Source organism: Hippoglossus hippoglossus, chromosome 5 (assembly GCF_009819705.1).
Source record: "Hippoglossus hippoglossus isolate fHipHip1 chromosome 5, fHipHip1.pri, whole genome shotgun sequence".
Taxonomy (NCBI): domain Eukaryota; kingdom Metazoa; phylum Chordata; class Actinopteri; order Pleuronectiformes; family Pleuronectidae; genus Hippoglossus; species Hippoglossus hippoglossus.
The window spans coordinates 25,928,957-25,943,403 of NC_047155.1; the positions used below are offsets into that span (position 1 = coordinate 25,928,957).

Consider the following 14,447-nt stretch of genomic DNA (forward strand, 5'->3'; position numbering starts at 1 on the left):
AAAGTCTCCATCTGTCCCCCACACAGCCGCTCCTCAGGGCAACACTCTCTGCACACCACAGCAGGGTTACATGGATCTAACAGGGACTGACCTCTTTAGTGGTAGTGATCTTATTTCCACACACTCATAAGGTCTTTATGACTCCAGTCCCCTTTACTCTTTTGCTTTATTATGGTATCCATATGACATAATACTACACACTACACTATATGTCATATGTGTGTTTGTGTGTGTGTGTTTCTAAAGAGTCACTTCTACAGACATAGTTTTGCAAATAATAAGATGTGTATTGGATACTGTTGAAATCCTATTAACTTTTTATATAGGCAATATTCATCAGAATCATTCGTATGATATTATCATGATATGAAATTATGGTTCTTGATGCCACACACACACACACACACACACACACACACACACACACACACACACACACACACACACACACACACACACACAAACTGGATTCCAGCTCCAATATGATTGGAAACAGACATGCAAGTCTCTCTCTCTCTCTCTCTCTCTCTCTCTCTCTCTCTCTCTCTCTCAGTGTAAGTGTGTGTGTGTGTGTGTTTGTGATTCAGAGAGGGGGGGGGGGGGGGGGGGGGGGGGGTTAACCTGCAGTAGAAATATGCTAATGTGTATGTGAGTACAGACTAAAGGGACAGCAGACAGTAGGTTTCCTGCTGTTGTGTTGTTTACAGATGAGGAACTGCTGAGTGAGAGCAAGTCAAAGATCAAACATTACAAACCCAGCGTGTACTGTACCATTACCTGTTTACCTCTCGGGTCAAACTCTGGGCTCTAGTCTGGAACACACACACATATTCACAATCCAGAGTAGACTGGGTACGAATGAGCTGTGACGTCAATATATCAGAATCAGGATTAGATTTTTATTCTCCAGCAATCCCTGAAAAGCACAGAGGGTAGTTAATGGTTAAGGGATCTTTCTTAGATTGTCAGTTATAACACTAGGATGTTATATTCCGATACAGTATTTTATATTTCCATACAAAACAATGCATTAACGGTTACCTCGTTTTTAGTGGTTAGAGAAATATGATTAAACTCTTTTTGTTGTGCAGCAGAGGGAATACTTTTATTGACCTTGAAAGCAGCGGCACTGTAAGTGTTGTTAAAGGACAAGGTCAAGGTGCAAGGCAAGGCCAATACAACCCCCCCCCCCCTCTCACACACACACACACATACACATACACACGCACACACACACTCATCCCATAATTATCACTTGTGGCCCCGGTGGCCATTGTTCAGCAATTACTGTTATTGTAGCCCAGCTTTAAAAGGAAGTAACTGTGACCTAGCCAGCTGGCTCACTTAACAAAAAACCAACATGGTAACAAAGACTACATTAATAAAGTCACACCATGCACTGAGCATATGTAGAGTTATGTAAAATTGGAATACATGATCATTTACGTATTTTGGATGAACAAGTTGTTTTTTCTGCTTTAGTTGTTACAGATTTGACATTCAAACAGGTTATTAGCTTATAACATATGATGCTCTGTGGCCTACTCAGCCGACTCAGCATCCTTTAGGTATTACAGTATTGTACATCAATGCAATAATGGTGTTGAACTCCTTTTTGGTCGTCACTCTAAGACTATGGGGACCAGATTCTATAGAGGGCGTACTGAAACACAGAACCGCCTGACTCATCACTCTCAGTGTAATATACTTGTGTTGAAACAGTGTAATACATTTCTGGCTCGTCCTCACAGCCAGCTGTTCACAGCTGTGCTGCTCGCAAGCCGAGAATCTCTGGAGGATGTTTTACATCACCTGAAAGCTCTGAATCGATGATGGCAGGAATCTCCAGCTTATCGGAGCAGCTGGTGGCAGACACTGTTTGATAAGTGCACCGCTGCTATATAAATGTTTTGCTATCTAAATCCTAGTTACACCTTATCAGCTCTCTGGGCCTCAGCTCTCCCTCACTAACGTCCTGGAGGGCTCACAGAGTTAAAGCAATGTTGGTTTAATGAATTTGTATATTTTCCTGTGAGGAAATTGGTTAAGATCCTGTCAGTTTGCTTAACTAAGCCTCTGGCAGTTAGAGGGCATGTTGTAGAGTAATTACTGAGATGTTCATCTACACCAGTTTGTACAGACTTGAGCCCAATTTGCCTCGCATAGTTTTGCTGACACTGAACAATACCACTCTGTGTTTCTGACCAAACTCATGTATTTTGACAGCTTGCAATTGTTGCTGAACATCTCCATATGAACCCAGTGGTTCTTGTCATGTGGTGGGTAAACAACGCAGCCGGGAGGAGGATGCTCTCCTCGATGAGGGAGATGTTTTCTCTCTGCCGATGGGATTGTTTTTACTGGTTGTCATGCATTCTGACAATTACTGGACTGTTTGGTTGCAGGGCGCCTTGTTAAGAGTCGCTGCTGTTGCTCACCACGCCATCTCTGTTTGCACCGTGTCAGCACATGAGCAGTTCCATCGAGCGTGTTCAAGCTGGGGCCACCCTCATATCAGGAGAATGAGACCATGGTGAACAAATACACATTTGTTGAAGTGAAGTATGTTTCCTGTTAGTACAGTGCAAGTAGTCAGGTAATAATGAGAGACATTTTGGACTGGGAGACTTGTATGTTATCACTGATGAGGGCTTTTCCAAACCTGATTCAGTTCATTTTAAACAATCTTGAGATAATTACAGCTGAGCAAAAACAAAAATGAGTGAGTGAGGTTTGGAACGTTTCAGCACATTAACTGGGCTGGAAATAAGGGGTTTTTGTTTGGGGGGGGACAGATTATGCTTATTTTTACTATAATTATTCGTGCTATATACTATCTATGACTTTGATTGAATGTGGGTTTGGAAACCTGTGAGCTGTAATTCTTTTACTGAGTCCCAGCTCTGTACTATACAACAAATGTATACACTATATATTATATACTAACTGTGATACTATACAACTTTGCTATGATACAATACTTGTGCCAAAATCAATCATACCGACACATCAGAATAATGCTACTGCCAATTAAACTTAAACAAAGAGAACTAAATATTTTTGACGTAGGATGGTTTACCACTAGATGCACTTTATTATATTTTTCTGTAATTGTGCATTACGTTGTTGAACAACAGTACTGAAACCACACTGAAATGTCAAAAGTTTGATTTGATTTAAATGCTAATGAGCTCCCCCCTCCCCCCTCTCCCCCCATGATTTTAAACGATATAAATTACATATTCACTACATCCACTACAAGCACACAAGCAGATAGACAGAGAGAGAAAGAGAGGGGTGGGGGGGGGGGGGGGCATTCAACGGGTACAACAACAAGCGGAGAAAGCAGAATCGCGGGCTGACCTTATATATACAGTCTATGGGGCTGACCAGCGCGGAGAAATTCACGTCCCGTGTGAACAGCCAGGCGGCTGCGCGGCGCGGCGCTTCCGCGTCCGGTGTAAACCCGGCGTAACGAGTGTGGGGGGGCGGGGGGGATGAGGTGGGGGGTGGGCCAAGGCCATGTAGGGAGACTTCCAGTTCCTTGTTACGACACAAAACCCAGGAAGCTCATTCCAGTCACTCAAGCATGACGTTTCTGACTTAGAGGAACCATAACAAAACGCGCGAGTGTTTTAATATTATATCTGTTAAACAACCTGGCTTTATTCAATGTGAGCATAGTCTGTATATAAAGATGGACCACGTGTGTCTGTCTCCTCCCCCTGTCTAGAAATGAAGGAACAATATTATGGATACAAGTGATCCCATCTTGCACCAATGACATAATTTGAAGCCAGAATCTACGCAGTAGTTATTGTGGTGATGCTTTGGATTCACTTTTGGGGGAGGCGTCGTCCATACTTACACACATTCTATAATTTTGAGCATTTTAACATGCAGATGTGACCATTTAGATTATGTGCAGCCTTGTAGAGCTGCTTGTTGTTGTTTGGTTGTCCATGATTTTGTCAATTCCTCATTGTAAACACACTATTCTCACACCCTGTTTAGAATAAGTAGCCACCACAGAAATGGGACATGGCTATTGAAATCCTGTGACCTGATGCCAGTGAACTTCTTGAATGTTTACCAACCTGCCAGTGAGCTCCACGTTACAGGACAGCAAATAGCAAATGCAGCTTTAGTGTAGGTTAAGCCAACATTGCACATTTGAGTAAATACTCCAGAAATGATTGTCGTTATTTGTGCCTTTTACTCTCTGATTCACTCATGATTGCTGAGACGACAGGACAGAAAACTCACAAAATTATTTTGTATTTTGTCAGATAATTCTGGGCCACCCACGTATGTACGAGTTTAATGAGTGTATTTACATGTTAACCTAGTAAAGCAAATATTCAGGGGATCTGGCTCACATGACCATCATATCCTGTTTATTGCAATAAGTCAGATAAAATCTTGAGTAGCCTGAACATGATTAGCTGGGATAGAGAAGCTATGCTGGTTTGTATATGGACATATATTGCATTTCTTCTGAATGTAATGGAAGATTATATCATTATACATCAGTGGTTCCCAACTCTTTTGGCTTGTGCCCCCTTAAAATCAGCGTCTTTTGAGTTACACCTTTTAAGTTTAATGAGTTCAGCCAAAGTAATTGTTCCGTCTTCCAATGTTCTTTTTAAGTTACTATAGAACTACTTGTTACTAACTATTTGACAGAAAATGAGTCTTAAAAGTCTTAAAACATAAGCATAAGAAGTGAATAAGAAGTGATTTGAGTTAAAGGAGTACGACCTGTGTGTGACTAACCTTGCATATATACTGTATAAATGTGTGTAATTAGGTGGAGCTCATAAATCCTTAGGTAAAAATTACAGGTTGCATCTTTGACCCAGCCGTGCCTAAAAGCCATCCCCCTGTGTGCAGATGTTCGTGCTGACTGTGAGTTAAAGGAAAGGAATCCTGATGTCAGGTCTGAACAGAGGCATCCGTCATCACGCTGATGAAATCACATTGTTGGGGAGGCTGTTGTTGGATGTTAAGCTCTCATGACGAGTGCCTTTAATTGACTCGAGGTTAACGTTTCAGCTCCACACGTGCACAGATCACAGGGGGTGGTGGGCAGTTCAAAGTGGTGTACCTTTGAAAGAGAAAGCCACTGAAGGCCCGCGCTCTGGGCGGCTGAGGGGGCTGTGGAGTGAGTGGTTTATAAGGAAAGCTTATCCAGCCATGTAAATATTCCTCCTTTGCGCTCCAGACTTTTGGGGGATGGTGAGGGAGTCTGTGTGATCTCTGCTAATGTCATCAGTCACCAGTGTCTTTAGTTGTGCCATTTTCTGTGGCCCAGGCTCTTTTAGCAGAGCTGTCTGAAATCCTGAGACTGTAGCTCATACCCACTCACATGTTTACACACACTTGCACGTGCACTGTATGTTTTCACGATAGTCACAATTACATTCACAAAAACAATTCTTGTCATTCATTCATCTCCAGACCATTATCCAGCCTACCTACTAATTCCTCAAACGTCTGTTTGGTTGTTGTCAAGCTTCATATTGAGCTGAAGCTTTTATTTTGAAAAGTTAGGACCTTGGTTCAGAAAATTGTTGTACCAGACTTCTGAAATAGCCAAAATCTCCATTGCCGATAAAAGATAATTTTAAACACAAAGTTTACTACCAGCACACAAAAAAATGAAATGAAAATCATATATTTCTTCTCGAACAGAAATGTTTAAAACCACCTCCCTGTCTAATCAGCAAATAGGTATCTTAACAAGTTATGATACGAATGTTTTAATGGATTTGGACTTAGAGAAGCTGCAGACACAATGAAACACTGAACTTACACTGAAATTACCACATAGCATGTCTCTATGACCATGTAACCTAAACAAAGACTCGACCCATCACCAAATGAGCATTTAAAAAAGGATGTTTGTCATTCATCAAGCTACAAAGAGCTACAATAATTGCTTTCTGTCATGTCACTACAATTCCAGTCTCATGGAGGCTGTTGAGGTAGTTTCAACACAGAAACGTAGAAAAGTAGAAACTTAACTTCAAAAGCTGCTCGAGTCAATATTAAAGGGGACATAGCATGCCCATTTTACCACAAGTTGATATGGTTCCTTGGGGTCTTAATGAAATGTCTGTAACATACTTTGGTCAAAATACCACAAGGATCATTTAAAACAGCACCCTTTTTACCCTGTATAAAACAGCCCTCCACAGAGTGACCTGTTTTGAGTGCCCGTTCCTTTAAATGCTAGTGAGCCAGCTCCCCCTCCCCCCTCTCCCCCCATGATTTTAAACGATATAAATTACATATTTTATATGATATAAATTATCAAATATGCATCCCATACTTTGTATTCCCCTTGTTGTCCTGGAGTTTTAATTTTCCCAATCACATAATTAAATGTCCCCCTCTGCCCATCCACTACAAGCACACAAGCAGACAGAGAGAGAAAGAGAGGGGTGGGGGGGGGCTATGAAGACCATCATTTACCCCCGAACCCCGACATTCAACGGGTACAACAAGCGGAGAAAGCAGAATCGCGGGCTGACCTTATATATACAGTCTATGGGGCTGACCAGCGCGGAGAAATGCACGTCCCGTGTGAACAGCCAGGCGGCTGCGCGCTGGAGAACGGCGCTGCACTGCGCGGCGCTTCCGCGTCCGGTGTTAACCCGGCGTAACGAGTGTGGGGGGGGGGGCGGGGGGGATGAGGTGGGGGGTGGGCCAAGGCCATGTAGGGAGACTTCCAGTGTATTGTTACGACACAATACACAGGAAGCTCATTCGAGTCACTCAAGCATGACGTTTCTGACTTAGAGGAACCATAACAAAACGCGCGAGTGTTTTTTTTCCAGAGTTTTTGGGTTGGTAGACATGCCAGATACCCACATTAACGTGTAGAAGCACTAACAAAGTGGAATTTTCATGATATGTCCCCTTTAAGTAACCTCAGCTCTACTAAGTTTTTAGTGTCTTTCAGATCATTGTTTTGGTTTTACTGTCTGCACGTTTGCTGCTGTGGTTCACTCTCACGACTTCCATCAGCATTGTTTCCAGCAGCAGGCTGTTGTTTTCAGCAAACAAGCTCTTTAAAAAATTACTGCACACCACCTGCTCAGCACTTAACAGCAGGCAGACATACTTGGTGGCTAGCTGGTGAACATAGTGGAACATTTAGTGGTTAAGAAGTCAGATATTTCACCCGGGAGCTGCTCCACGAGACCGAACACATAGCCAAAAGAACATTGAAAAACACAAGTATAACAACAGTTTACGAGTAACTTCACTTAATATTGGGAGCACAAAGTGATTCAAAAGTCTAGATTCAAGATGTTGTAAAGGTGAAAGACATTTTTAGGGAAGCTACATGAGCAAAAGAAGGTAGTTATGTAAGTATTAAAGAGGAAGTAATAAAGACAGACATAAATAATACTAGTAATAATAAGATAAATACGTCAATAAATTATAATATACAGTAGCAGGATAATTAAATGAGAATACGTTGTACAGTCATACCTGTGTATAAAGTATGTGGTATAGCATAGTAGACTGATACTGAATATCTCACAGATATATGGCTGTTTCATATGTTGTTGCAAGGGATTCTGCTTCTTTTGGACCATGACTTCAGTACAAGTCACTGATACACTAAGGAAGTTGACATTATGGCTTTGATCCTGAATAATATTTCTGTATTCAGCATCATGTAGGAAGTACACAGTATTTTGGGCTTTTATATAACGCTCCTCTGGCTACACTGGTTATTAAACTCAGTCATTAACAGACGATAAAGCACTGTAATCTTGAGTTAGACCTCATCCTGATGTAGTAGAGCTTTTGCCCAATGTAAAATGACATTATCTGAACTTGTATTGTGAATAATAGATAGATATTTAACCTTGCAGCAGCAATAATGTGTATGTATTATAATAACCAGTATTTTACCAATAAGATTAGAGCTAATTGGGATGATGAGATTTCCTTCTCTGATGACGTCTGGGATGAAACCCTGAAAGCTGTCAACTCTTCCTCAAACTGTGGAAAGTTTAGTCTTTTACAATTCAAGTTACTGCATAGACTTTATTATAGAAAGGCCAAACTTGCCAGACTCTATACTCAGATAGATCAGGAAAAAAATGCAGTAGGTGCTCCCAAGTCCCCTGTGATTTAACCCACAGGTTCTTGTCTTGCCCCAGCCTGGCTAACTTCTGGCTAACACACTTTGATTCAATCCTCCTAAAATGTTTTGTTCAAAATTAGACCTCCACACAAATTTCATGCATCTAAACGTTATCAGCTTCACTTCACATTTCTTTTTGTGGAAATCCCCACTGCCACCCTCATTTAAAGGTTGACAATCAGAGGCTTCACAAGACTGACTTTGTGGCTCGCCTTCCCTCAAATGACGTGGCACCATGGCATCTCACCTCATGCCAGCCTACAAAGGGCCTGCGCCTTACTGCCTGTCCACAACACACAACACTCATGGCCATAATTCATATGCACCATTATTCTTATTATCACTCTTTATTGTTTTTTGCCTCCCTTACTCCTGTGAATGAGTCTGAAGTGAGACTGGGCTGCTGGAAGTGGTTATATATTGCCTGTTTTTTAAAATGAAAATGAAAATGCCTGGTTTCTACTTGTACAATATCATACCATACTGTCTAAATATTGAAACATAATATGTTTTTATTCATTTTATTTTACAAATCTTTCTTGATATAACATAGATAACATGAGTTCCTCGTTTTGATTTACAAGATTTGTTTGTCTTTTCCCTTGCCTAGTACCAGTATTTTGATCGGTGCTCCGAAAGCCAACACCAGCCAGCCCAACGTCACCGAAGGTGGAGCTGTGTACTCGTGCCCCTGGAGCCAAACTAACTGCAGCATTATCAACTTTGACAAGCAAGGTAGGGTGTCTTGTTAAATCTAAATTGATGGCTGACCTCTCTCTACCCTCACACGATAAAAATGTGATCTGAAAAAGAACCAGCTCTATATTTGAAATCCAAAGGAGGCAATTTTCCCTACATCGTAATCACAGCAGCAGTAACTAACTCACATTGTTCCAGGATATAAAAATGTCCCTTTCCCCAACGACACTGTTAAACAGTGGAGACGAGACTGTACATTAAACTCTCAGCTGTCTCTAACCAGCCATAAAAGTGGCTGAGAGAAGGTGTAGGTAGCATCTCGAGTTAAGCACCTCAGTGCTTGACCCTGAGGTCAGAAGTGCAGCCCCCTGCCACCGTACAGCCCATAATCCAACGCTTCTCTGCTTTGACTGTAACCAGCCTTTGATGTGTCTCCTGTGGACGAGGCTTTCCTCCGCTCCAGCCCTCCGTCAGGTCTCCATCATGGGCCGTGTTTGCAGTGTTCTTACAGTGCTTTGATTTCCTGCTGGACTCAGGCCCAATGTTGTGAGCGCCCTGTAATTAGGGCAGAGTCATTATGCGGACAAGGACCCCAGAGGAGCTGGGGCTGCCTCCGGCAATGCCAGGAATATAATCACTTACATCACAAATCCAGGAAGCGATAAGGACCACCGTTTGAGGATCACAGGGTTGAACTTATCGTTCATGGTCACACACTGATATCGAGTGGCGGTTGAACCCAGACTGAGAGCCGTGACTGTGTAAACCCTGCCTGCATAAATACACATGTTCAAAATGTTTACAAACACAAACTGTGTCTGAAAGGTGATACGCACTATGTTCACATACACAAATATGTCTACACACACACACACACACACACTAACACACACACTTTTTAACTCAGTGGTCTTGCATTTCCACAGGCCAGACTCCGTTAACCAAACGTGGGCCCTGAGCTGCAGCAAGCAGAGTTTAATGTCACTACTGTGCTGCTCTGACAGCAGGCACATATTTAAACAAATATAACACACGTGACAAGTATGTTTTAGCACAATGACATTTTTTAGTACACAACCAAGGACTGAATTCAAATTTCAAGTTTGTCATCCATCCTCATAGAAAGTATACGGCTGAGCGAAATGTTATTGCTCACTGAGCAAAGTGCAGCAAAACATACAACATATATACATAACATTGAATCTAACAACAATAATGAGGTTGATGCATTTGATTATGACCCGTATGCAAACACAGTGAAAAATAGCCAATAGTTTAAAAAGCGCAAACACTGAAATTGAAATTGAAAATTACTTTTCAAGGATGCTGCATGGCAAAAAATGTTTCATGATTTATGTTTTTTCACTGAAGGTGTGACAGAAGTCCCACCTGAAGAAGAAATTAGGGCCGACAGCAAACGTCACAAACTTATATAACACTTGGATTTGGATGTGAACCGTTTTCTTCCAAGTCAGAAAATAGTTTTTACAGTTTTTCACAGGATTTAAATGCAACCTGGCTCACCTACCTGGCTCAAGAGTTAATTTCTTTGGACCAGGAATAGAAATCAAAGCTAAAATATGACTGAGCATATGTCTTATTTTTTTTGAATGAACTATTAACAATATGTTGTTTAAGGCAAAAAAAATCATGAAGGTGTAATGTTGCTGAAATTGCAAATGCAGGCAAGAACACACACACACACACACACACACACACACACACACACACACACACACACACACACACACACACACACACACACACACACACACACACACACACACACACACGCACACACACACACAGGGCCTCTTCTTAAAACAGAGCCTGACAATGAGGTACAGCCGTTTGGGTTACAGTAACAACAAGGTCCAAGTCCCTCTGAGCTGTTTGATGTCTGCCATAGCATGGAGGATGGATTAAGACTGCAGGCCCCGGGAACAAGGCCATAAAATATCCATGTAAAAAGCCAACAACATGTGGGGAACGCTCTCAAATGAAGCCCCGACAGCACAAGACTCAAACACTGACGACAGGGGAATCTTCAACTTAGTTAATGTAGCTGCTCCTGACCTCACTAAAGTTTTCTCAGTCAGAGGAATACACATTTTGTAAATAACAAGTGACTCTAATGTTTTCGGTTATTAAAGCGTTGCTTACAACTTGTTTTTTTCCTCTATGTTCTTCCAGGTGATCGATATTTTTATGTTAATGATGTGAACACTCAGATTGAGTTCAAGTCCCATCAGTGGTTTGGAGCTACTGTGCGTTCCCATGGCAACAGCATCCTGGTAAGAATGGTTCCATGGTTGTTGGTCAGTTTGGATAATTTACCTATTAGATGAAGACTGAACAGTTTCTTAAACAGATTTACTGACATGTGTTAGTGCACGTTACTCAAACAACTGATGGTCATTGGTGTCACATCAGCTGTTTGTGCTCGCATATTGTCATGTTTCTTATTGTCAGTATTATTATTTATTAGTCTTTTTTTACTTGCTTTTTTGATTTGGTTTTGGCTTCTTGCTTCAGTGTTGGCAAAAACAATTTGACTATGTTTAGTATAAAATGGGTCAAACACCAGACTTTCACCCAGGAGACACACAACTCCTGACTCACGACTCATGTGATGTGCTATCTTCCCCTTTATTATTATTTTTACCTGTTCCAGATTTAGGCACCAAAAATACTGGGTTAGTTTGCTAAAAGCCCATGGGATCAGTCCTGCATTGCCACAGGAAACAGAAATACGTATCTACCAGCCTTCATATTGCATACTAATTAGGTTGACTGAATGTTCTTGCCCTGTAACATGGTTACAACCATACCCTAGCATTTGGGGTAGTTTAGTGCACTATAGAGTCCAGGTCGTAGAAAGACAATGACTCCCTCTGTGCTTTGAAATACGACACAAAAATAAAGTCACATGGAAATGATAGGTTTGGTGCTAAGAATATTGTCACCATCTAGAAAATGTGGAATTGTCTGTGTTAAGCATTTAATTGGCTTGCTTTCTTTTTCAGAAATTTGCCTCATATAGAGTCAGAGAGCACTGAATGCTAAGAAACCCTGCAAAAAGATGTTAAGTTTGCACGTTAATGCACTAGAAAGAACCTCCGAACTATAGGACAGAATGTTAGTCCTGCTCGTTTCGCGTCAAACCACTTTAGCGTGTTAGAAAATAAACTTGTAGCTTCTCTTGATATTATTGCACTGTTGATGTTCAAGGAAGGAGTTCAGGGTCAAGTTAAACGTATAAGCTAAAAACATGATCAGTTTCCTTTGTCAATGAGCTGCCTCTCTTTTCTTTCCAGGCTTGTGCTCCCAGATATTACTGGAGGACTGAACACGACACACCCTTTGCCGATGTTACAGGAACCTGCTACCTCTCTGTAGACAGCCTTGAAACTTTTGTGGAGTACGCCCCCTGCAGAACAGGTATAGTAAATGCAGTTAGAGCTAACCTCTATACCATCTCAGATCCCATCGGCATGACGAATAAGCCTCTGGGGGCAATGGTCGATATCTTTGGGGCTTCCGGTTTAGACAGCGGATATCTGGGCCAAGACTCTGTCTTCCGTTCACCGTACACTGTTTAGAGTCTGAGTCCACACAGGTCAAACATTTCTCCACCCTCAATATGTTCCGCCTCTTTTACTCTCCACTCAGACCTGTGGGCAACCAAAGCCAGCTCAAACGTGATGGGTCAAACTAGACAAAGAAACCAGAAGCTTTCAGACGTAAAATCTTCCATCTTCCAATCAACCATCACCTACAGATTCTGCAGATTCACATGAGATAAACCTCCACGGGACTGAAAGCTGCATTCATGACACCAGACAGCAGAAGAACATAGTCACCACTAAATTGATAAGGCTAGGTTAGCAAACATAATCCAGAATGCATTTAGCAACATTAGCAGCTCTTCAGCAGTTACAGCAGGAGCAGTTACGGCTCATGGAGGCATTATCCTTCAGGACAGGTAGTTTTAGCTTCAGGGTAACTTACCCACTTAGAAATCATAGAAAGGATCCTTATTGTGTCTGAGATTCACAGTTTTTTAGGTTTATCAGTATTAAAGTATAACAGCGATTGTTACCGGTGTGTTCAGAGAGCCATCACTGTATCAATGGTACATTGCTAACAAGGACTGCTATGGCTAATTCAGCATAGTTTTATTGGGGCCATTTTGACAGCCTTGACGCAAATATATGCTTAAAACAACCATTGGAGAATAAAAGGTTCCAGCTCAGGATTAGTGTTGTATAGTCTTTCTTGTTTTTACCTGTGTACTGGCAATACATATTCAGGATACAGCTATAGAGTGTAGATCATATAATACTGTTGGAAACCAAAGACATGGTTGTGGCAAATTTGTATATTTTGCACTGTTTCTTCTGTTGTATCATATCATTACTCATTACCCTTTTTGCCTTTTATCGGTCATGTAAATTAGGGCCCTGTCTGTGCAGGTATCAGTAGTAGCAGCTGTTATCTTCTGTTATCACTGTGATTCTTGGCTAGGGTTGGTTTTGAGCGCTCGTCTGTTCTTGTGTTGCCCTCATCCAGACTCTCTTTGATCTTGGCTGGGTCAGGGTCCTTCTTCTGTTTGGAATTAGCCTGTTTCGTGTCATGTTGCATGTTTTTTGCAAATTCCGTGCCTGCATCCATACCGTGTCAAGAACGTTAAGTGCTGTCAAACTGCCATAAAATATTGCAGTAAAATGTTTTTTATGACACAACAAAATAAACAGTAAGGGTTAAGGTAAGGCTTTTTTAGCGTATCACATTCATCACAATAATTTCCTTGTGGTTGCTTGTGTGAGAGAGACAATTTATTTATGTTCCCCATGTTTTGCTGCTGTTCCCTGCAGAAAGGCATGGACCTGCTGGACAGGGGTATTGTCAGGGTGGATTCAGCGCTGACTTCACTAAAGTAAGAGACATATTTGTTGCAGTTTGGCTGAAGTCACAGTTTCTCTGTTTCGGCTGATGTAAGCAGCTGGAGATTAAACATTAGACTTGCAGAGTTTGTTTGAAACTCATGATGCAACTGGTGACACGCAGATTCCTCAGCTCTGTCTACTGCTGTGTGTGTTACAGGATGGGAGGGTTGTGCTTGGAGGACCAGGCAGCTTTTATTGGCAAGGTGAGCTCACAGGAATGTGGAGCAGTGTGTTTTTTTAAATCTTCCAATGGATTTTTTTCCTTGGAAGAATCCAGAGAATCAATCCATCACATTTGTCTGTCAATGAGCTACAGTGGAACATCTCAGGAGCCAAAAGTCACATGTCTTATTTTAACCTTCGATCTTTAACCCTTTGTTTTCCTTCCTTCTTGTAGGTCAGCTGATCTCAGCCACCACAGATGAGATTGTTAAGGCCTACTACCCCTCTTATTTTCTGCTGTCAGTTGACGGGCAGATTCAGACCAAACAGGTGCAGGGAAGCTATGATGACAGTTATCTGGGTAAGGATGTACACATGTACATTTACTACTGCTACTTCTAACCCATACTACTGAAGCATCATACACTACAGTTGCCATATGTATTTACACTTTACGTACTTTACTTTTC

At 41.6% G+C, this 14,447-nt stretch overlaps 1 protein-coding gene across 2 annotated transcripts in view; it reads left to right on the forward strand.

Annotated features, from left to right (window-relative positions):
- LOC117761661 (integrin alpha-5-like) overlaps window positions 1-14,447 on the forward strand; it is a 43,775-nt gene that overhangs the window by 401 nt on the left and 28,927 nt on the right. For both annotated transcript variants that reach the window (XM_034585754.1, XM_034585753.1), the window contains exons 2-7: window positions 8,778-8,902; window positions 11,060-11,160; window positions 12,184-12,307; window positions 13,744-13,805; window positions 13,973-14,018; window positions 14,213-14,338. In XM_034585754.1, coding sequence (XP_034441645.1) covers window positions 8,778-8,902; window positions 11,060-11,160; window positions 12,184-12,307; window positions 13,744-13,805; window positions 13,973-14,018; window positions 14,213-14,338 — 584 coding nt within the window. The remainder of the gene's footprint in view (window positions 1-8,777; window positions 8,903-11,059; window positions 11,161-12,183; window positions 12,308-13,743; window positions 13,806-13,972; window positions 14,019-14,212; window positions 14,339-14,447) is intronic.